Source organism: Ranitomeya variabilis, unplaced genomic scaffold (assembly GCF_051348905.1).
Source record: "Ranitomeya variabilis isolate aRanVar5 unplaced genomic scaffold, aRanVar5.hap1 Scaffold_112, whole genome shotgun sequence".
Lineage (NCBI taxonomy): Eukaryota > Metazoa > Chordata > Amphibia > Anura > Dendrobatidae > Ranitomeya > Ranitomeya variabilis.
Window position 1 is genome coordinate 2431 of NW_027507939.1, and position 24431 is coordinate 26861.

The 24431-nt window shown below is 45.0% G+C and overlaps 1 protein-coding gene across 1 annotated transcript; it reads left to right on the plus strand.

Moving 5' to 3' along the window:
- The first annotated feature begins 23274 nt into the window (after positions 1–23274).
- Positions 23275–24174, plus strand: LOC143789173 (odorant receptor 131-2-like). Its single transcript, XM_077278964.1, has one exon. The coding sequence runs from the start codon at positions 23275–23277 to the stop codon at positions 24172–24174; it is 900 nt and encodes a 299-aa protein (XP_077135079.1).
- The last annotated feature ends 257 nt before the right edge of the window (positions 24175–24431 follow it).

Genomic DNA, 24431 nt, shown 5'->3' on the forward strand with positions numbered 1-24431 from the left:
CCTTCTCCCCCAGGTCACCCCACCGCTTCTTCCTGTCTTCTGACAATTTCTCCCCATGAGCCCTGCTGGCCTTGCTTTGCATGCCAGCTTCCCAGGTTTGATCGGTGACTTTGTCATCCACCTCCTCGTCTTCCCTGGTCCTCCTCACTTTGTAACTTAATAACAAACAGACTTAGCGGCAACTGTGTCTCATCATCATCTTCCCCCTTAGTCAAAATTTCAGTTTTATAGATCACAGAAATGTCCCGCAGACCACGGAATAATGTATGGATGAGAACTGTAATCCAGTCAATATTTTTTTACTTTTTTCCTGTGTTAGATAAAATCACAGAAATTTACCTCAGACCATGGAATAGTGTATGGGTGAGAAATATAATCCAGCTAATTTTTAAAGACTGTTTGAAGTGTTAGAAATGTGACAGTGACGCTCAGGCAATCCCCGCATGCTTATTTGGCTGTTCAACAGGTGCCAAAAATGCAAGGTGGGGCATTAGAATTTAACCCCTTTCTGACTTTGGACGTACTAACCCGTCGAGGTGGGGTGGGCCCGTATGACCACCGATGGGATAGTACGTCCAGCGCGATCGGCCGCGTTCACGGGGGGAGCGCGGCCGATCGCAGCCGGGTGTCAGCTGCCTATCGCAGCTGACATCCGGCACTATGTGCCAGGAGCGGTCACGGACCGCCCCCGGCACATTAACCCCCGGCACACCACAATCAAACATGATTGCGGTGTGCCGGCGGTACAAGGAAGCATCGCGCAGGGAGGGGGCTCCCTGCGTGCTTCCCTGAGACCCCCGGAGCAACGCGATGTGATCGCGTTGCTCCGAGAGTCTCTTACCTCTCCTCCCTGCAGCAGGCCCGGATCCAAAATGGCCGCGGCATCCGGTTCCTGCAGGGAGGGAGGTGGCTTACCGAGTGCCTGCTCAGAGCAGGCGCTTGGTAAGCCTGCAGTGCTGTAAGTCAGATAGGTGATCTCACAGAGTGCTGTGCAAACTGTCAGATCACCGATCTGTGATGTCCCCCCGGGACAAAGTAAAAATGTAAAAAAAAAATTTTCCCAAGTGTAAAAAAAATAAATAAAAAAATTCAAAAAAAAATCAAAAAAAAAAAATATATTGTTCGTATAAATACATTTCTTTATCTAAATAAAAAAACCAAAACAATAAAAGTACTCATATTTAATATCGCCACGTCCGTAGCGACCTATAAAACTGTCCCACTAGTTAACCCCTTCAGTGAACACCGTAAAAACAAAAACAAAAAAACGAGGCAAAAAACAACGCTCTATTATCATACCGCCAAATACAAAGTGGAATAACACGAGATCAAAAAGACAGATATAAATAACCATGGTACCGCTGAAAACGTCATCTTGTCCCGCAAAAAACGAGCCACCATACAGCGTCATCAAAGAAAAAATAAAAAAGTTATAGTCCTCAGAATAAAGCGATGCAAAAATAATTATTTTTTCTATAAAATAGTTTTTATCGTATAAAAGCGCCAAAACATAAAAAATGATATAAATGAGGTATCGCTGTAATCGTACTGACCCGAAGAATAAAACTTCTTTATCCATTTTACCAAACGTGGAACGGTATAAACGCCTCCCCCAAAAGAAATTCATGAATAGCTGGTTTTTGGTCATTCTGTCTCACAAAAATATGAATAAAAAGTGATCAAAAAATGTCACGTGCCCGAAAATGTTACAAATAAAAACACCAACTCGTCCTGCAAAAAAAAAGACCTCACATGACTCTGTGGACCAAAATCTGGAAAAATTATAGCTCTCAAAATGTGGTAACGCAAAAAATATTTTTTGCAATAAAAAGCGTCTTTCAGTGTGTGACGGCTGCCAATCATAAAAATCCGCTAAAAAACCCGCTATAAAAGTAAATCAAACCCCCCTTCATCACCCCCTTAGTTAGCGAAAAATTAAAAAATTAAAAAAATGTATTTATTTCCATTTTCCCATTAGGGTTAGGGTTAGGGCTAGGGTTAGGGCTAGGGTTAGGATAGGGTTAGGGCTAGGGTTAGGGTTAGGGCTAGGGTTAGGGCTAGGGTTAGGGTTAGGGTTAGGGCTAGGGTTAGGGTTAGGGTTAGGGCTAGGGTTAGGGCAAGGGTTAGGGTTAGGGTTGGGGCTAGGGTTAAGGCTACAGTTAGGGTTGGGGCTAAAGTTAGGGTTAGGGTTGGGGCTAAAGTTAGGGTTAGAGTTTGGATTACATTTACGGTTGGGAATAGGGTTGGGATTAGGGTTAGGGGGTGTGTCAGGATAAGGGGTGTGGTTAGGGTTACCTTTGGGATTAGGGTTAGGGATGTGTTTGGATTAGGGTTTCAGTTATAATTGGGGTTTTTTCACTGTTTAGGTACATCAGGGGCTCTAAAACGCGACATGGCGTCCGATCTCAATTCCAGCCAATTCTGCATTGAAAAAGTAAAACAGTGCTCCTTCCCTTCCGAGCTCTCCCGTGCGCCCAAACAGGGGTTTACCCCAACATGTGGGGTATCAGCGTACTCAGGACACATTGGACAACAACTTTTCGGGTCCCATTTCTCCTGATACCATTGGGAAAATACAAAACTGGAAGCTAAAAAATCATTTTTGTGGAAAAAAAGATTTTTTTCTTTTCACGGCTCTGTGTTATAAACTGTAGTGAAACACTTGGGGGTTGAAAGATCTCACAACACATCTAGATAAGTTCCTTGGGGGGTCTAGTTTCCAATATGGGGTCACATGTGGGGGGTTTCTACTGTTTAGGTGCATTAGGGGCTCTGCAAACGCAAAGTGACGCCTGCAGACCAATCCATCTAAGTCTGCATTCCAAATGACGCTCCTTCCCTTCCAAGCTGTGCCATGCGCTCAAACGGTGGTTCCCCCCCACATATGGGGTATCAGCGTACTCAGGACAAATTGGACAACAACTTTTGGGGTCTAATTTCATCTGTTACCCTTGGAAAAATACAAAAGTGGGGGCTAAAAAATAATTTTTGTGGAAAAAAAAGGATTTTTTATTTTCACGGCTCTGCGTTATAAACTGTAGTGAAACACTTGGGGGTTCAAAGTTCTCACAACACATCTAGATAAGTTCCTTGGGGGGTCTAGTTTCCAATATGGGGTCACTTTTGGGGGGTTTCTACTGTTAAGGTGCATTAGGGGCTCTGCAAACGCAATGTGACACCTTCAGACCAATCTATCTAAGTCTGCTTTCCAAATGATGCTCCCTCCCTTCCGAGCTGTGCCATGCGCTCAAACAGTGGTTCCCCCCCACATATGGGATATCAGCGTACTCAGGACAAATTTGACAACAACATCTGCTGTCCAATTTCTCCTGATACCCTTGGGAAAATACAAAACTGGGGGCTAAAATATAATTTTTGTGGAAAAAAAAGGATTTTTTATTTTCACGGCTCTGCGTTATAAACTGTAGTGAAACACTTGGGGGTTCAAAGTTCTCACAACTCATCTAGATAAGTTCCTTGGGGGGTCTAGTTTCCAATATGGGGTCACTTTTGGGGGGTTTCTACTGTTTAGGTACATCAGGGGCTCTAAAACGTGACATGGCGTCCGATCTCAATTCCAGCCAATTCTGCATTGAAAAAGTAAAACAGTGCTCCTTCCCTTCCGAGCTCTCCCGTGCGCCCAAACAGGGGTTTACCCCAACATGTGGGGTATCAGCGTACTCAGGACACATTGGACAACAACTTTTCGGGTCCAATTTCTCCTGATACCATTGGGAAAATACACAACTGGAAGCTAAAAAATCATTTTTGTGGAAAAAAAAGATTTTTTTCTTTTCACGGCTCTGTGTTATAAACTGTAGTGAAACACTTGGGGGTTCAAAGATCTCACAACACATCTAGATAAGTTCCTTTGGGGGTCTAGTTTCCAATATGGGGTCACATGTGGGGGGTTTCTACTGTTTAGGTGCATTAGGGGCTCTGCAAACACAATGTGACGCCTGCAGACCAATCCATCTAAGTCTGCATTCCAAATGACGCTCCTTCCCTTCCAAGCTGTGCCATGCGCTCAAACGGTGGTTCCCCCCACATATGGGGTATCAGCGTACTCAGGACAAATTTGACAACAACATCTGCTGTCCAATTTCTCCTGATACCCTTGGGAAAATACAAAACTGGGGGCTAAAATATAATTTTTGTGGAAAAAAAGGATTTTTTATTTTCACGGCTCTGCGTTATAAACTGTAGTGAAACACTTAGGGGTTCAAAGTTCTCACAACTCATCTAGATAAGTTCCTTGGGGGGTCTAGTTTCCAATATGGGGTCACTTTTGGGGGGTTTCTACTGTTTAGGTACATTAGGGGCTCTGCAAACGCAATGTGACGCCTGCAGACCAATCCATCTAAGTCTGCATTTCAAATGACGCTCCTTCCCTTCCGAGCTCTGCCATGCGCTCAAACGGTGGTTCCCCCCACATATGGGGTATCGGCGTACTCAGGACAAATTGGAAAACAACTTTTGTGGTCTAATTTCAACTGTTACCCTTGGAAAAATACAAAACTGGGGGCTAAAAAATTATTTTTGTGGAAAAAATAATAATTTTTATTTTCACGGCTCTGCATTATGAACTGTAGTGAAACACTTGGGGGTTGAAAGCTCTCACAACACATCTAGATGAGTTCCTTAGGGGGTCTAGTTTCCAAAATGGTGTCACTTGTTGGGGGTTTCAATGTTTAGGCACATCAGGGGCTCTCCAAACGCAACATGGCGTCCCATCTCAATTCCTGTCAATTTTGCATTGAAAAGTCAAACGGCGCTCCTTCCCTTCCGAGCTCTACCATGCGCCGAAACAGTGGTTTACTCCCACATATGGGGTATCGGCGTACTCAGGACAAATTGTACAACAACTTTTGTGGTCCATTTTCTCCTCTTACCATTGGTAAAATAAAACAAATTGGAGTTGAAATAAATTTTTTGTGAAAAAAAGTTAAATGTTCATTTTTATTTAAACATTCCAAAAATTCCTGTGAAACACCTGAAGGGTTAATAAACTTCTTGAATGTGGTTTTGAGCACCTTGAGGGGTGCAGTTTTTAGAATGGTGTCACACTTGGTTATTTTCTATCATATAGACCCCTCAAAATGACTTCAAATGAGATGTGGTCCCTAAAAAAAAATGGTGTTGTAAAAATGAGAAATTGCTGGTCAACTTTTAACCCTTATAATTCCCTAACAAAAAAAAATTTTGGTTCCAAAATTGTGCTGATGTAAAGCAGACATGTGGAAAATGTTACTTATTAAGTATTTTGTGTGACATATCTCTGTTATTTTATTGCATAAAAATTCAAGGTTGGAAAATTGCGAAATTTTCAAAATTTTCGCCAAATTTCCATTTTTTTCACAAATAAACGCAGGTAATATCAAAGAAATGTTATCACTATCATGAAGAACAATATGTCACGAGAAAACAATGTCAGAATCACCAGGATCCGTTGAAGCGTTCCAGAGTTATAACCTCATAAAGGGACAGTGGTCAGAATTGTAAAAATTGGCCTGGTCATTAACGTGCAAACCACCCTTGGGGGTGAAGGGGTTAATGTAGGGCCCCGCCTATTACTCACTGAGTAACGAGTACATCCGAGCACTGTGATAACCGAGTGTCACCGAGCACGTTTGCTCATCCCTATTGCGGACTTGTCTCACCGCCTCAGCCATTCTGTCCAGTCTTTTCTTTCTTACAGAGAATGATGTCCTCTCAGGACTACTTCACTCTGCATCTGGGCTACTGGCGCCAAGTATACTTTTTATGCCAGGAGATGTATCACCCGCTGCCTAAGTCAGCACCTCGGTGGCGAATAGTGTGACATCAGAGGTCTCCTAAGTGCTTTAAGCCCCAGTGCAGAGGGTACGTTAGCAAAGAGGACATTATGCACTGGAGGAAAGAAGAGGCTGAATGGAGAGGACGATCAGTGGTCGGCGCAGCAGTGGTGGAACAGATAAGTGGCGAGTTGAGTATTATGGGTTTTTTTTACATCCTATGTTTCTTATGCTTTAGGGTCTACAGAGACCCCACAACATAATAACGAACACTCAATGTGCACTGAATAGCTTAAAATTGAATAAAACGTTCTTGACAATTTGCATAAACAATCTATTACTCATCCTAGTCACACTTCCTTGCTACTGGTTTCAGGACTTCCCTCGGGCTTCAACAGGACGTGTACCGAGTTTGATCTCCACGCATGGGTATTCAAGAACATTTTCGTCTTATTGCTATCAATTTTGTAGAACCTTTCTTAAATGGCTTATCGGACGTTTGCGGAGGGACACAGATGTACATGGATGGGACAGTGATACATTTCGTCTAGAATATTTATCTCTCCAGTTACTTTAATGATTCTCTTTTTGTCCAAGTGGCCGTGTTTTCCCTTTGACAACTGGCCATTTGCTGCTATCTTTGGGCCGTCAAATTTAGTACTAAGATTAACATCTGTAGGTTTCCTGATTTGCATTCAATTAAAGTTGGCCAACCCTGATTTTTTCTGGGTTGGCCAATCATTTATTGTGTATGGGGTCTCCCAACACTTTCCAACTCTTTCCGACAGATGATGTCAGGGTAGAGAATGACTGGGTGTCTGGACATCTAAAGTGATCTAAGTAATGATAGAGTGATAATGTGGCTAAAAAATGTAGGTTATTACCTTTATAATCCAAAAAGTTTAGAATGCAAATGTTTTTTTTAGAAGAGGATATTACAAAAGCAATGCAATTGCAAAAAGACACAGTCATCAAGTTCCACCAAGTGATGGACGAGCATAAAGGTAGGCGCTACAGTTGCAACCATAATGCATCTAAGGGGACTTTCACACTGCATTTTGCCATCTATTCGTTGGCTCCATTTGGGCTTACGTCTTAACCCCCTGCAAAACAGGATGCAGGAGTATGCGCCGACGGGACCATAGACTATAATTGTGCCGACAGAGTAAACATGTTCTCTGTCATGCATCATTTTTGGGCGTACACGCCTACTGGAGGTGGACACCAAGACGCAGTTTCATCCAATTAATTAGATGAGACCAGCTGGGATTTGGATGGTTAATTCTGCAACTGTCCCTCCAGCATCCAACAGAGTCTGTTTGAGCCTGATGTCAGGCTGTAGTGTAATGGATCTAGCAAGATACACAAGGGACAGTGTGAAGGTTTTCCCCCGAGTACGGACTTTATACTTTCAAACAGCAGGTCTTAAATATTGAATTTCAGTAACGGATTTATGATCACATCAAAGTTTGATGTGGTCATAAATCATATGAGAACACTTCAGGAAAAGAGAAGTATGAATTCAAGTGTACTAATGGAGCACTGGTAACTCATTCTGCAGCCATCTATGTACAGTGATACGTAGAGGCTGCAGAAGACAAAATGATTTTTACTCCAAATTTATGCATTTAAAGGGTTTTTAGTCTCCAAATTAAAAGTTATCCTGAATTCTATTACTGATTGTTAGGGGTTCGAGCACTATAATGTCAGTGATCAAGAGAACAGGACTCTGGATTCCAAGAAACTAGGCTCTGCAGAGCCCCATTTTGCATGGACTGGAGGGGCACATGCTCAACCTAAATTTCATTGTTTTCAGGGTTAAGGGAGAAAGACAAATGGCATCACTCAATGGCCGCTCATAAGTTTGGTGATGCTCATCTTTGGTTAGAAATTGGCTAGAAATTCCCATACACTCCCAGCAGTTAGAATAGTTGCCAAGCATGCATGTTTATTGCCATGTACCAACACAACTTTTCCAGCAGCCTCCACTAATTTTAATTCGGGTCTCCACCTGACCCATATGTACAAAAAAGTCTGTTTCCACATAAGCCCTCCAAACACCCACTCTAAGGGGCTTAGAAATAGTTTTTGGCAAGTGAACTAGGTTTTATCCAAAAACTGAGGATAAATTGTCCATAAATTGCTGCATTTCTTTAAAATGTCTTATGCTGTGAATGCTTTTCTATTTTTCAAATTTTTTAGTATTTATTTCTAAATTTCAGATGAATATCACGGGTGGTCAAGAAAATACAACCAAAGAATCTTCCCCACTCTCAGACCAAGTTCTCAGAATGACAGTTTTTATTCCGACCTTCTTCTTCTACTTTATCTTCTTGTATTTAATCGCTGTTCTGTTGAGGATCTTCTTCAGGAGTTCGAGCGCTATGGAAAGTGTCCGCCATGTCTTCTTTGCCCACATGATTATTAACGACACTGTGTTTCTCACTTTCTCACTTTTTCTTTCTGTCCTTTACTTTTATCCCGTTGCCTTTCCCATTTCATTCTGTTACCTAATAGTCACTGTGACCTCAACGACTCTGAAGGTCACGCCATACAACCTGGCAGCCATGTCCTTGGAGCGCTACATAGCCATATGTTACCCGCTAAGACACGGAGAGTTCTGCACAGTGCACAGGTGCGGTATCGCTATTTTGGTCATGTGGATTATTGGACTCCTCCCCAACATTGCAGATTTCATGATTGTCATCTTGTCGGTTGAGAAGAATTATTTCGTACTTTATGTAAAATGCAGCCGCTTCAATCTCAAACATAACCCCGCACAGGACATAATAAAAGTTTTTGACAACGCTTTTCCTTTTTCCTTGGTCGGACTAATCATCATATTCACCTATGCCAAGATCATGATGGTGGCTGTGAGGATGAACTCTGGTAAAGCTTCAGCCTCCAAAGCTGGGAAAACCGTCATACTCCACGCGTTTCAGCTCCTGCTGTGCATGACGTCTCTCGCCCATAAAATTGTGGAAATACAGTTTCCAGATAATATAGTACTGCTGTCCAACATTAATTTCTGCTTTTTCATGTGTCTTCCGAGGCTTATCAGTCCTTTGATATACGGTATAAGGGATGAGCTGTTCTCTAGCAACATGAAAAAATATTTTCTGTACAACAAGAAATCTCCAAGAGTGGATTCAAACTAAAGGCAATAGATTCTCAGAGTCCTGTTATAATATTATCAGGCTGGAACATAGTGAAGGCTGCGTCTTCTTTTAATGTAAATAAAAGTTGAGAAGTCTTTGGGCTTTATTGCGAAAACTCACTTGGACATGTAAGATGTTGAGCGTACCGCTTTGGAGTCTTACTGAAGATCAAGAAATGACATCAGGGAGAAAAGGGTTTTAGCCACAGTCTGGCCCCAGCACTGAACCATAAAGGGCCATCAAAAGATTGAAAAAAAAGTACAAATCCATATACTCACCTCATCACTCACCTCCCCGGCTTCTCCTCTCTTCACCGCCACCCATCCAGTCCTCACTGCATCTTCTGATCCCGGTGCTGATCAGACTCTATGTGCACGGAGGGCTACGGCGCGCGTCGTGGGCGTATGACGCCGTGACCTTCCGAGAACTTGTGTAGAACACTCCCAGGCCTCATGAAAGCTGGACGTGCCGGTTGAGTCTGAGATGCCCGGGGATTCTAGTGTGGGCAGTGAGGGATCAGAAGGTGCAACACTTAGGGGGGTTGTCCATTCTGGCGCAACATCTGCGAAAACACTGGATAATCACCGTTCCCAAGACCCCACTGATCATGCAATGTTAGCGCTGCTATTTCCAGCAGGTGACGTGACGGCCGCAGGTTATCAGAGGCTCCTGTTTGGCCACAGTCCTTACTATTCTGTAAGGGTCGGACAGCCATGCTTTATTGGCACTGGTACAGAATACAGTACAGATCAATCATGTCGGCCTATTAATGATGATCGAGGACAGTACAATGCCAATAGAAAATAAAATGCCCATATGCCAGCAATAAATCCAAAAAATCATAAAAGGAAATCCTTCAACATACAAAAAAAATAAAACATAACAATTAGGAAGGAACACGTTGCTCATTTTGGTCTTGACGTGGGGGAGTGCTGGAGTCAGAGGTGCCTGATTCATGAGGAGTTGTGCGCCTCGCCACTAATATTACTCTAGTCAGAGACTGGAGTAAGATTTCTGGGATATTGTAAGTCTCACCCCTGAAAGCAGTACAGTTGAAAATCCCCATAATGCCGGGATCCCCGCAGAACACTGCGCAGAGCATCACACTGCCGGTCCTGGTAGGCTGGCTGTCAGGAAACCATGATGCCTGGAGTCTGATAATATTGTCAGGGTAACTGTGCGCAGTGACCCACCAGCCCATATGACACCTGTAAGGGCAGTGCAGGTGGTCACTACACAGGTGGGATACCGCACAGTACAACATGGAACAATAAAGGAACACCCGGTGGTACAGAGAAGGCTATATGGGGGTTATCCCCTCCTTCTGGGGCATGCTCTACCAGACTCACCCGCTACCTATCTGCGCAGGACACACTCCCAACCATTTTCATATTACTCCCAAATAGAACTTATGACGCCCTTTATAACACCATAAAGTAGGTGCAGACCAGTGGCTTACCAGTTGCCGTAAGTATCAAAGTCTTTGAGGGACCAATGCCCCAATGTCAAGTGAACAGCCCCACAGATCAATGTTTTGATTGCCTGCCCAGCGCTGCCTATGCAGAGCGCAGAAGTTGAGACAAGTTTGATATTGGATTTTAATAGGAAACAACTGAACTAAAGTGACAAAGCTCACACTAACTTTAAGTGAGATTTGTTGTGTTGGTTGCTGCCTATGCAGAGTGCAACAGCCGAATACAAACCCATCTCAACTCCTGCACTCTGAGATGCAATATCCGTGATGAGAGTGGCTCAGCAGCTAATGAATGAAGGCAGCATTGAATCAGGTGCACTGAAAATTCATTGTCTTTATTCCTTACTAAGGGCAGATCTTATATTTCTGATGTTTTTACTAGAGATTCAACATAACCAGTTTTGCAGAATTTTGCTAAGATATCTGTTTGTGGAGGATAAATCTGCTACTGGTCAAAAAAATTCCCAAACCTCCAACTGCACTAAACAAAACAACTTGTCGGGGGTTGTGGGTAGCCAAACTGGGCAATTGCCCAGGGCCGCCATCCAGAAAGGGAACTCCTGCTTCTTCAGCCCCACCATGGAGTGTAGAAAAGATGTCCAGCATTACTTAGGCCAGTCTCACACGTCCAGATAATTCCGGTACCGGAGTTATCCATGTGTTATGACCCCAATGGTGAGGGTCTCAGAGGAACGTGGAAGTCTGCAGAGTACAAAAATCCAGCTCATAGGGCAGTGGTAACTGGATTGACCATATATCTACTCCTAACGCCAACACTAGAAGTAGCCGGGGATCATTCCTACGTTGATTCTAGATGACACGCTCCAGCCGGAGAATCTAGCTACCCCTAGTAGAGGAAAACAAAAGACCTTTCTTGCCTCCAGAGAAGGGGACCCCAAAGCTGGATAGAAGCCCCCCACAAATAATAACGGTGAGGTAAGAGGAAATGACAAACACAGAAATGAACCAGGTTTAGCACAGAGAGGCCCGCTTACTGATAGCAGAAATAAGAAAAGGTAACTTATATGGTCAACAAAAACCCTATCAAAATCCACACTGGAAATTCGAGAACCCCCGAACCGTCTAACGGTCCGGGGGGAGAACACCAGCCCCCTAGAGCTTCCAGCAAAGGTCAGGATATAGATTAGGAACAAGCTGGACAAAAATACAAAACCAAAACAAATAGCAAAAAGCAAAAAGCAGACTTAGCTGATATAACTGGAACCAGGATCAGTAGACAAGAGCACAGCAGACTAGCTCTGATAACTACGTTGCCAGGCATTGAACTGAAGGTCCAGGGAGCTTATATAGCAACACCCCTAACTAACGACCCAGGTGCGGATAAAAGGAATGACAGAAAAACCAGAGTCAAAAAACTAGTAACCACTAGAGGGAGCAAAAAGCAAATTCACAACAGTACCCCCCCCTTAGTGAGGGGTCACCGAACCCTCACCACGACCACCAGGGCGATCAGGATGAGCGGCATGAAAGGCACGAACTAAATCGGCCGCATGAACATCAGAGGCGACCACCCAGGAATTATCCTCCTGACCATAGCCCTTCCACTTGACCAGGTACTGAAGCCTCCGCCTGGAGAGGCGAGAATCCAAGATCTTCTCCACCACGTACTCCAACTCGCCCTCAACCAACACCGGAGCAGGAGGCTCAGCAGAAGGAACTACAGGCACAATGTACCGCCGCAACAAGGACCTATGAAATACATTGTGAATAGCAAACGACACAGGAAGATCCAGACGAAAAGATACAGGATTAAGGATTTCCAATATCTTGTAAGGCCCAATAAAACGAGGTTTAAATTTGGGAGAGGAGACCTTCATAGGAACAAAGCGGGAAGAAAGCCATACCAAATCCCCAACGCGTAGTCGGGGACCCACACCGCGGCGGCGGTTGGCAAAGCGCTGAGCCCTCTCCTGTGACAACTTCAAGTTGTCCACCACATGATTCCAGATCCGCTGCAACCTATCCACCACAGAATCCACCCCAGGACAGTCAGAAGGCTCCACATGACCCGAAGAAAAGCGAGGATGGAAACCAGAGTTGCAGAAAAAAGGCGAAACCAAGGTGGCGGAACTAGCCCGATTATTAAGGGCAAACTCAGCCAACGGCAAGAATGTCACCCAATCGTCCTGATCAGCAGAGACAAAACACCTCAAATAAGCCTCCAAAGTCTGATTGGTTCGCTCCGTCTGTCCATTAGTCTGAGGATGGAAAGCAGACGAAAACGACAAATCAATGCCCATCCTACTACAAAAGGATCGCCAGAACCTGGAAACGAACTGGGATCCTCTGTCTGACACAATATTCTCAGGGATGCCGTGCAAACGAACCACGTTCTGGAAAAACACAGGAACCAGATCGGAAGAGGAAGGCAGCTTAGGCAAAGGAACCAAATGGACCATCTTTGAGAAGCGATCACATATCACCCAGATAACGGACATGCCCTGAGATAGCGGAAGATCAGAAATGAAATCCATGGAGATATGTGTCCAAGGTCTCTTCGGGACAGGCAAGGGCAAGAGCAAACCGCTGGCACGAGAACAGCAAGGCTTAGCTCGAGCACAAGTCCCACAGGACTGCACAAATGACCGCACATCCCTTGACAAAGAAGGCCACCAAAAGGACCTGGCCACCAGATCTCTGGTGCCAAAAATTCCCGGGTGACCTGCCAACACCGAGGAATGAACCTCGGAAATGACTCTGCTGGTCCACTTATCCGGGACAAACAGTCTGTCAGGTGGACAAGACTCAGGCCTATCCGCCTGAAATCTCTGCAACACACGTCGCAGATCCGGAGAAATAGCTGACAAGATAACTCCATCTTTAAGAATACCAACAGGATCAGCGACTTCAGGAGCATCAGGCACAAAGCTCCTAGAAAGAGCATCGGCCTTCACATTCTTTGAACCTGGTAAATACGAGACAACAAAATCAAAGCGGGAGAAAAACAATGACCAGCGGGCCTGTCTCGGATTAAGGCGTTTAGCAGACTCGAGATACATCAGATTTTTGTGATCAGTCAAGACCACCACACGATGCTTAGCACCCTCGAGCCAATGACGCCACTCCTCAAATGCCCATTTCATGGCCAACAACTCCCGATTGCCCACATCATAATTTCGCTCGGCAGGCGAAAATTTCCTAGAGAAAAAGGCACAAGGTTTCATAACAGAGCAACCAGGGCCTCTCTGCGACAAAACGGCCCCTGCTCCAATCTCTGAAGCATCCACCTCAACCTGAAAGGGAAGTGAGACATCGGGCTGGCACAAAACAGGCGCTGAAGTAAACCGGCGTTTCAACTCCTGGAAAGCCTCCACGGCAGCAGGAGCCCAGTTGGCTACATCGGAGCCCTTCTTAGTCATATCCGTCAAAGGTTTCACAATGCTAGAAAAATTAGCGATAAAACGACGGTAGAAGTTAGCGAAACCCAAGAACTTCTGAAGACTCTTAACTGACGAGGGCTGAGTCCAATCAAGAATAGCTCGGACCTTGACTGGGTCCATCTCCACAGCAGAAGGGGAAAAAATGAACCCCAAAAAGGGAACCTTCTGTACACCAAAGAGACACTTTGAGCCCTTGACAAACAAAGAATTTTCACGCAAAATTTTAAAGACCAACCTGACCTGCTCCACATGCGAATCCCAATTATCAGAAAAAACCAAAATATCATCCAGATAAACAATCAAAAATTTATCCAGATACTTCCGGAAGATGTCATGCATAAAGGACTGAAAAACTGAAGGCGCATTGGAGAGCCCAAAAGGCATCACCAAGTACTCAAAATGACCTTCGGGCGTATTGAATGCGGTTTTCCATTCATCACCTTGCTTAATGCGCACAAGGTTGTACGCACCACGAAGGTCTATCTTGGTGAACCACTTGGCACCCTTAATCCGGGCAAACAAGTCAGACAACAGCGGTAAAGGATACTGAAATTTGACAGTGATCTTATTTAAAAGCCGATAATCAATACAAGGCCTCAAAGATCCGTCCTTTTTTGCCACAAAAAAGAATCCCGCACCAAGAGGAGAAGAAGACGGACGAATATGTCCTTTCTCCAGAGACTCCTTGATATATGAACGCATAGCGGTATGTTCAGGTACCGACAGATTAAACAGTCTTCCCTTAGGAAATTTACTGCCTGGGATCAAATCTATAGCACAGTCACAGTCCCTATGAGGAGGCAGTGCACTGGACTCAGACTCACTGAAGACATCCTGATAATCAGACAAATACTCCGGAACTTCCGAAGGCGTAGAAGAAGCAATAGACACAGGCAGGGAATCCCCATGAATACCCCGACAGCCCCAACTTGAGACTGACATAGCCTTCCAGTCCAGGACTGGATTATGGGTCTGTAACCATGGCAGCCCTAAAACAACCAAATCATGCATTTTATGTAAAACCAGGAAACGTATCACCTCGCGGTGTTCAGGAGTCATGCACATGGCAACCTGTGTCCAATACTGCGGTTTATTTGCTGCCAATGGAGTAGCATCAATACCCCTAAGAGGAATAGGATTCTCTAATGGTTCAAGAGTAAAACCACAGCGCTTAGCAAATGACAGATCCATAAGACTCAGGGCAGCACCTGAATCTACAAACGCCATGACAGGATAAGACGACAGTGAGCAAATCAAAGTTACAGACAGAATAAATTTAGGTTGCAAATTACCAACGGTGACAGGACTAACAACCTTAGCTATACGTTTAGAGCATGCTGAGATAACATGTGTAGAATCACCACAGTAGTAGCACAAGCCATTCCGGCGTCTATGAATTTTCCGCTCATTTCTAGTCAGGATTCTATCACATTGCATTAAATCAGGTGTCTGTTCAGACAACACCATGAGGGAATTTGCGGTTTTTCTATCACATTGCACCGAATTAGGTGTCTGTTCAGACAACACCATGAGGGAATTTGCGGTTTTGCGCTCCCGCAACCGCCGGTCAATTTGAATAGCCAGTGCCATAGTATCATTCAGACCTGTGGGAATGGGAAAACCCACCATAACATTCTTAATGGCTTCAGAAAGGCCATTTCTAAAATTAGCGGCCAGTGCACACTCGTTCCAATGTGTCAGCACGGACCATTTCCGAAATTTTTGGCAATACACTTCAGCCTCGTCCTGCCCCTGAGACATAGCCAGCAAGGCCTTTTCTGCCTGAATCTCAAGATTGGGTTCCTCATAAAGTAACCCGAGCGCCAGGAAAAACGCATCAATATCAGCCAATGCCGGATCTCCTGGCGCCAGCGAAAAAGCCCAATCCTGAGGGTCGCCCCGTAAGAACGAAATAACAATTTTTACTTGCTGAGCAAAGTCTCCAGATGAACAGGGTCTCAGGGACAAAAACAATTTACAATTATTCACGAAATTCCTAAACTTAAACCTGTCTCCGGAAAACAGTTCAGGAATCGGTATTTTAGGTTCTGACCTAGGATTTCTGATAACATAGTCTTGTATGCCCTGCACACGAGTAGCCAGCTGGTCCACACTTGTAATCAAGGTCTGGACATTCATGTCTGCAGCAAGCATAGCCACTCTGAGGTAAAGGGGAAGAAGAAAAAAAAAAAAACTCAGAATCTTCTTTCTTATAATCCCTCTTCTGCAATGCATTAAACATTTAATACGCGCCTGGCAAACTGTTATGACCCCAATAGCGAGGGTCTCAGAGGAACGTGGAAGTCTGCAGAGTACAAAAATCCAGCTCATAGGGCAGTGGTAACTGGATTGACCATATATCTACTCCTAACGCCAACACTAGAAGTAGCCGGGGATCATTCCTACGTTGATTCTAGATGACACGCTCCAGCCGGAGAATCTAGCTACCCCTAGTAGAGGAAAACAAAAGACCTTTCTTGCCTCCAGAGAAGGGGACCCCAAAGCTGGATAGAAGCCCCCCACAAATAATAACGGTGAGGTAAGAGGAAATGACAAACACAGAAATGAACCAGGTTTAGCACAGAGAGGCCCGCTTACTGATAGCAGAAATAAGAAAAGGTAACTTATATGGTCAACAAAAACCCTATCAAAATCCACACTGGAAATTCGAGAACCCCCGAACCGTCTAACGGTCCGGGGGGAGAACACCAGCCCCCTAGAGCTTCCAGCAAAGGTCAGGATATAGATTAGGAACAAGCTGGACAAAAATACAAAACCAAAACAAATAGCAAAAAGCAAAAAGCAGACTTAGCTGATATAACTGGAACCAGGATCAGTAGACAAGAGCACAGCAGACTAGCTCTGATAACTACGTTGCCAGGCATTGAACTAAAGGTCCAGGGAGCTTATATAGCAACACCCCTAACTAACGACCCAGGTGCGGATAAAAGGAATGACAGAAAAACCAGAGTCAAAAAACTAGTAACCACTAGAGGGAGCAAAAAGCAAATTCACAACATCCATGTCCGTGTATCCGTGTGCTCACGTGGCACATGAATATGCGGCTCCACCCCTATGGGAGGTGGAGCCGCATATTCATCACTGTAATAAGCGGCACCACGTGACCGCTCACACAGGACAAGCTGGCGGCACTGAGAAGAAGCATCGCGGGAGCTGTGTGAGTATTTTAATGCAAGCGGGCGGGCGCACAGGGGGTGGCAGCCTGGAAGTAACCACAAACTTTATTTTAAACACAAAAAAACCCCAAAACCTTGATTTGTCATTCCTTCTCTCCAGCGAATGCTGCTGGGGAGAAGGAACGAATGCCGGCTTCAGCACCACACGCTTAACTCTAGCGCTGTCTCCTGCACGGTCCGTGTGGTCCTCAGTCGGCACAAGGGCGGCACACGGACAGCATCCGTGTGTGGTACGTGCTTACACGGACCCATTGACTTTAATGGGTCCGTGTGATCCGTGCGCTCCCACGAACACTGACATGTCTCCGTGTTTTGCAAATGGACACACGGTCCGTGAAAACACGCTGACATGTGCAGAGACACATTTATTTTAATGTGTCTACATGAGTGAGTGTCTCCGGTACGTGAGGAAACTGTCACCAAACGTACCGGAGCCACTGACGTGTGAAACCGGCCTTACAGTGTAACGCCATGCATCCTCCACAGTCAAAGAAGAGTTAGAGATGGAGGGGAAGGGGCCACCACACAGCACTCAGGACAGAAAGTGGCCGCAGTCCTGTCTGTGCGGTGTCCCCCCCTCTTCATCATGTCTTTGGGTATGTGCACATGATGCAGATTTGCCTGCAGAATTTTCTGCACAGAATCTGCATCTCTTGCCACGGAAACATCAGCACGGATTTGATGTGGTTTTTATGTGGATTTTCATGCATTTTTGAAAGCTAAATAAAGATCTATTATTGAACAAAAAAAAAGAATTGTGATGTCATTTCTTGTCCAACCTCTTCATTTACATACTCCAATGAAGAATAATGTTTATTGAGCGCCCGCTAGGGCCGTGGGGTACTAGGGCCGGGTCCAGCGGTACTTAAAGGGGTGGCCACAGTGGCAATGACCCAGTCCGTGGCCCTGGGCGTCCGGTTAAAGGGGATGAATGGAAGTGGAGAATAAAGTCTATAAAGGATAATTTGTGACGCCAACTGTGGTATTCGGCCAGGGATGGCCGACGCTGCTTAAAGGGGTCCACTGGGGCTGATGGAGTTGCAGCAGAGTTGTTATAGCTCCCCTCAGGTAGAGCTTAGTCCCCAGGGCTACCGGTACAGTTGGTAAGAGGGATGATTGACGGTGGGGTGCAGGACTGAGGGTGCAGGAAATAATTGAAGGACACAGAGCTGCAGTTTCCTTTACCTTTTACTGATGAAATGCAGGTACAGTCCAGGGTACAGGTAACAGGCGATGGGGTCCGGGCAGCCTGGAAACAACTTGGGATTCACTTAGCCAGGTGGGTTCGGAGGCCTTCCTTCTGCGCTACATATCTGACCCTCGCTGCCCGATGCTCTACACAAGTCCTCTCAGTGTCTGTACTTCCAACCCGTATGGCTGACAGCCTGAGCTTGTCTTGGACACTGCCTTCTCATGGGAGCCCCAGGCTCCTGACCTGCTGTGTTGCCTCTGGATGTCAGGTGGGGCCTGGAGACTTGGAATCTCCTACCCTCCGGATTCGGTGGCTGAATTTGAAATCTTCTCACCATCACGGACCCTGGTGTCCGGTCTCTTTGCGCTTTATCTTGGGGTGAACCCAATCACAGCTCCAGACCCCAGGCTCCTATCTTTTGCTTCCTTTCCCTTCAGTGTCTCACACTAAACTCACTAACCCCATCTCCAGACCAGAACTTATAGGAAAGCTACCCTGAAACCAGGATTAGAGCTCCCCCTTCTGGTCTGGAGTTAGGAAGGTGTTGTGTGTTTGTATTACCTGATTAGGAAATCCCTCCTTGTGTCCAGGCATGATATCACCCCTCCCTATGAAGAAGGCAATGCCAATGTGGCAACCAGACACCTGGGGTGGCACATTCCCCCCTAGTACAATTCAGTACTCCCAGACTGAGGAAACATAAAGAAAACATGTTAACAGGTGAACAATTATTAAAGGGTTACAAGGTTTCAAAAATATAAAAATTTACAAAAACCAAGCTGGTTTTCAGGTTGGTCTTCAGTCTCTGCTGCTTCAGGTGCAGTTGGTTTGGGAAAGATCAGGACAGGTACTATGATGGCTTGATTTACCTGTTTCTATGACTGGGGAATGTCTCCAAGAATGGTATGGATTTTCTTTTCCTTCTCTTCTATGGGTTGAGGGGTATCTTGGTCTTTCTCTCTGTCTCTAAGTTGGTCAGGCCATACTTTCAGATGATCTCTTGATACTGCTTTTGAGGTCTCTCCTCCATCTTGACTGATGAGGCACACTTTGGTGTTATCAAAGTTTGAAGGCATGACGGTGTATGGTTCTGCCTCCCACTGATCATCTAGTTTGTGCATTCTTCTTTTTCTTTTTAGAACTTGTTCTCCAGGTGATAAAGGAACTGCAGGGGCATGCTGATTATAGTTCCTCTCCTGCCTCTGTCTTGCTTGGTACAAGCTTCTTTCCACTTTGCGGTATTGCTGCTGCTGCTCTGTATCCCAGTCTGCATTTGGTGATGTGCCAAGCTGGAATTCAGTTGGTGGAATTTACCGGGATATGGTTGTATAGATCTACAAAGTCCAGTAATTTCTCTTGCCATTGGTTTCTCTCTTCCAGGGGCAAGGTCTTCAACAAGTCAATTACCACCTGGTTCATTTTCTCACACATGTCAATTGTCTGTGGATGATATGGCATTGTGTGATTTTCTTGCATCCGTACAGGTTACAGAACTCCTGGAACACTTCTGCCTCAAAGGCTGAGCCTTGGTCAAGGAGCACCTTTTCAGGGTATCCATGTGGTCGACAAAAGTGTTGTTGAAATGCCTTGGCTGCCCTCTTTGCTGTTTGGTCCTTGATGGGCACGGCTACCAGGAACCTTGAGTAATGGTCCACTATGGTCAGGGCGTAGACGTAGCCTGAATGGCTTGGGGTCAGCTTCACGTGGTCCAAGGCTACCAGTTCAAGCGGCTGTTTGGTGACCATGGGCTGTAGGGGAGCCCTCTGGCTGTTACGGTCTTTCCTGTGCAGCTTGCAGGGGCCACATTCTCGGCACCATGTCTCAATGGCTATCCTCATGCCAATCCAGTAGAATCTTTCACGAAGTAGAACCTCCAACATCTTCCATCTGAAGTGTCGTGCTCCATCGTGGTACACTTCCAAGACCATTGGCACATCTCACCTAGGGACCACCACCTGCCAGACCAGTTCGTGAGTGCATTGGTCGATGTTCCTCCGACACAGCTTACCCTCATAGATGAACAGCTTGCCCTTCTCCTTCCACAATTTTTGTGTCTATTGTGGAGCATCTGGACCACGGTGTGAATCAGCTTGTGTCAGTAGCTCCTTTACTAGGCGGACTGCTGGATCACTATCCTGCGTTTCTGCCCATCTGTGGTGGGGCAATGGGTTCAGTGTGGCTTCTCGCCTGTCATTGCGCTGGCTCCTCACACAATGGGAGTACTGGGCCTCCGGGGCGGTGGAAGGCTGGTAACTTGATCTCTTTGAGTGCTTCCAGATCTTCTTCCTCTTCTGGTAAATTGGGCATCCTCAACATTGAATCAGCATTACTGTTCTTATGCCCTGCTTTTTACTTGATGGTAAACTCGTAGTTAGACAAACGGGTTATCCATCGCTGTTCCAATGCACCTAGCTTTGCCGTTTCCAGGTGAGTCAGCGGTGAATTTTACTGAAGCTAGGTAGTGCTTGAAGCCCAGACTATGGTGAGAAACTCCAACTTAAAGGAACTATAGTTGTTGGGGTTCCTTTCGGTGGGATGAAGCTTCCTGCTGGTGTAGGCAATCACTTTCTCTCTGCCTTTCTGCACCTGGGACAGCACTGCTCCGAAACCCATGTTGCTGGCATCTGTGTAGAGTATAAACGGTTGGTCATAGTCAGAATAGGCCAGGACTTCATCTCCCATGAGAGCCAACTTCAAACGGGTGAAGGATTCTTCCAACCTGTCATTCCACTCGAACGGAGGAGTCTTGCTCTTGGCCTTCTTAGATTGGCACACTAGCAAGTCTTGCAGGGGTGCGGCTAGCTTGGTAAAGTCCTTGATGAATCTTTGGTATTAGACTACCAACCCGAGGAACTGCCATACATCATGAATGTTGCTGGGTTTTGGCCACACCGGTGCCACACCTTAGTCGCTTACCACGTGACCTAGGTACTGGACCTTGGGCTTCAGCAGGTGGCATTTGGACGGCTTCACCTTCAGGCCAAAGTTGGACAGGGCTTCAAACACCTCAGCCAGGTGCTTCAAATGGTCTTCTTAGGTTTTGGAGAATACGATGAAGTCATCCAGGTACAGCAGAACAGTCTTAAAGTTCTTGTGCCCGAGGCAACACTCCATCATCCTCTTAGACGTCCCTGGTGCATTGCACAGCCCGAATAGCATGTAGTTGAACTCGGAAAGACCCATTGGTGTTGTGAAGGCAGTCTTCTCTTTATCTGACTCTGCCACGGGAAGCTGCCAATACCCACTGGTGAGATTTAAGGTGGGGAAATAGTTAGCGGATCTCAGTGCAGCTAATGACTCCTCAATTCTAGGTAATAGGTAGGCATTCTTGTGTGTAATGCTGTTGATTCACCTGTAGTCAACACACGTTCTCATGGTACCATCTTTTTTTCTAACGAGGACTAATGGAGCTGCCCAGGGGCTACAACTATCTTTGACCAGACCAGTCTCCTTCATCTCCTGTAACATATCTTTGGCACAATGATAGTGAGCGGGGGTTACAGGCTGGTACCTTTCTTTAATGGGTGTATGTTCTCCAGTGGGGATATGGTGTTGAACCCCTTTTACCTGCCCAAAGTCTAGTGGGTGTTTGTTGAATACCCGCTCATACTCCTGGACCACTCGGTAAGCCCCATGCTTTTGGTGCAAAGGAGTGGAGTCAATGCCTACGTGCAGTTTCTGACACCAATCCTCCAGCTGTCCTGCAGAGCCATTGTCCTCCTCCTGGTTGGGACGGGACCAAGGGCTCTGCTGTTTGTATGGCATTGTTACTGACAGTGAACAGTTTAGCAATGGTGGCATATCTGGATAAATGGACCTCTTTTCCCCCACAATTCAGGATGTGTATCGGTACCCTCCCCTTGCAGACATCAACTACCCCTTTGGCTGTCAGGATGGTGGGCCTACAATCAGAATACACAGGTTCTACCAGGGCCTGGTATCTATCTATCAATCACCTATCCATTATCTACCTATTATCTATCTAACTAGTATCTATCTATTATCTATCTATCTATTATCTATCTATTTATTATCTATTATCTATCTTTTATCTATCTTTCTATCTATTTTCTGTGCTTATACTGCGGATCTCCTTACAATTCCATAAGGATAAATCAAGGTTCAACATCTGTAAGGCTGAAGTCTCTTGTGGGTTATTACTTCCATGATGTTCAGAAACAGAATTTTGATGTCAAAACCAATCTCTGACATTACTCATCCTTTGGAATACATCAGGGGCTGAGAAGCAGATATATAGAGCTCAGCCCCTCCATTGTCCCGTATCCTTCTCACTATATAGATTATGCAGCTTGTTGATGTAAATGGAAACACTTACATAATCCTCGTACAGTAAGTAGTAGAAACTGATAATGGGGTAGGTAGAACCATTACAGTAGGTCTTTAGAAACCTGTGATGCCCAGAGGCAAAACCCAGATATATGGGTGCAGAGGTAACAATAGCACCAGGAACCATATTTAGGGTATGGGGGACAAATACTATGAGTTTTGATGGTACTTTATGAGTGTCACTTTATGCTGTATATAATGTGATGTCTGTTAGACTTGCTGCATGGTAAATGATGGTTGAGGGAGGTTAGCTTGCAGCCAGAGCTACATTCTGGAGGTTTCATAGCTGAAATTTCCCTTCAAATTCATTTTTTTTCACATGTGCAGAATGTGATTTCAGTTGTAGGAAGTGTCATCTTAAAAAGGCATGGTGCAATTACCTGCCCCTTGTATTTTAGTAATAATTTGGGGGGCAGCTAAAACATCGGTAGAGCGATCCTTTGCCAGAAATCTAATGTGTATAGATACTTTCAGTCACTAGAAGAAGAATAATTCCTCACTAGGACTCTAATATCTCTAGAGTCCATTTGGTTGCCTACAAGTTGTCCTACTCTGATGACTTTCATGAATTTCAATGAGAAAAGCAATGTAGCAAACATTCTGCAACTTGAGGACCATCAATTTAGGTCTGATAACTATTGCCTAACTGTTGCTTGTGCTTTAGGTTATGACTGTCCTTTTTCTTTAGCATGAGGACTTCAACCAGAAGGTTTTCTCTTACTATTCTGATAATGGTCAACTTCACTGAGGTCAGCAACAAGACTAACAATCAAACTGTAGAAATCGTGAGGAGTACCCTGCTTGCCTTAGTGCTCCTGTCCTTCTGTGTCTTCATCTACTTTGTGACAATCATCTTGTACGTCTTCTTCACCACTCCTCATGTTCGGGAGAATGCTCGCTACATCCTGTTTGTCCACATGCTCATAAACGATACCTTGCTACTTTCTGTGCTGATATTCGTCTCTCTTGTAGCTATATTTGATGTGTACATCCCTGTGCCGATATGTTATGCCCTCGTCATGTACTCCACAAGTTCATTTAAGGTGACAGCCTACAACTTGGCCATCATGTCCTTTGAACGTTACTTTGCCATTTGCTATCCGTTAAGACATGCACAAGTCTGCACCATGCAGAGGTCTCTTTTAGTCATTGGAGTCATGTGGCTTCTGAGTAGCACTCCTCTGGTGCCTGACTTTATCGCCATGTGTTATTCAATGCCAAAGAATTTCTTCTCCACCAGCTTGATATGTCAGTGGTCAACATTTGCAATGAACAGTTTTCAATTAACCCTAAGGTCATTGATGGAGATCACCACCTTCATCTTGGTGGGATTGGTCATCCTTTACACCTATGTGAAAGTTATGGTGGTGGCTCGGAAGATTGGATCTGGGAGGTCTTCTGCTTTTAAGGCAGAGAAAACTGTTCTTCTTCACGCCTTCCAGCTCGGACTCTGTATGATGTATTTTTCATATTCTTTCACTGATGCTTACTTGAGGAAATATTTCTATTTTATACCAATAACCAACTTTTTCTTATTCATGTGCATCCCCAGATATATCAGTCCTTTGATTTATGGTGTAAGGGATGAAGTGTTCCGAAAATATATAAGGAAGATGAACTTCTTTGTATAGTTGGATGGATGTCACTAAATAAGGAAAGGCCAAACTTTACAACTTTTTGCAAAATGGGTGCAGCCCAAAAGGATGGTTGGACAATATTTATTAGGTAGACTAGGAATGAAAGGACCCATATCTACATGCCCACTATCAGGTATAATACAACACATATTATAATAAATTTGTCCCAATCACCCAATTTACTTTTTTTTACTTAAAAAATATGTTTTAGTAGAGGTGGGCCAAATCTTGGGTAGGTTGGCAGTATGTAT

Coding starts and splice junctions, on each gene's coding strand:
- LOC143789173 (XM_077278964.1), top strand. CDS start 23,275: ATGGTCAACTTCACTGAGGTCAGCAACAAGACTAACAATCAAACTGTA.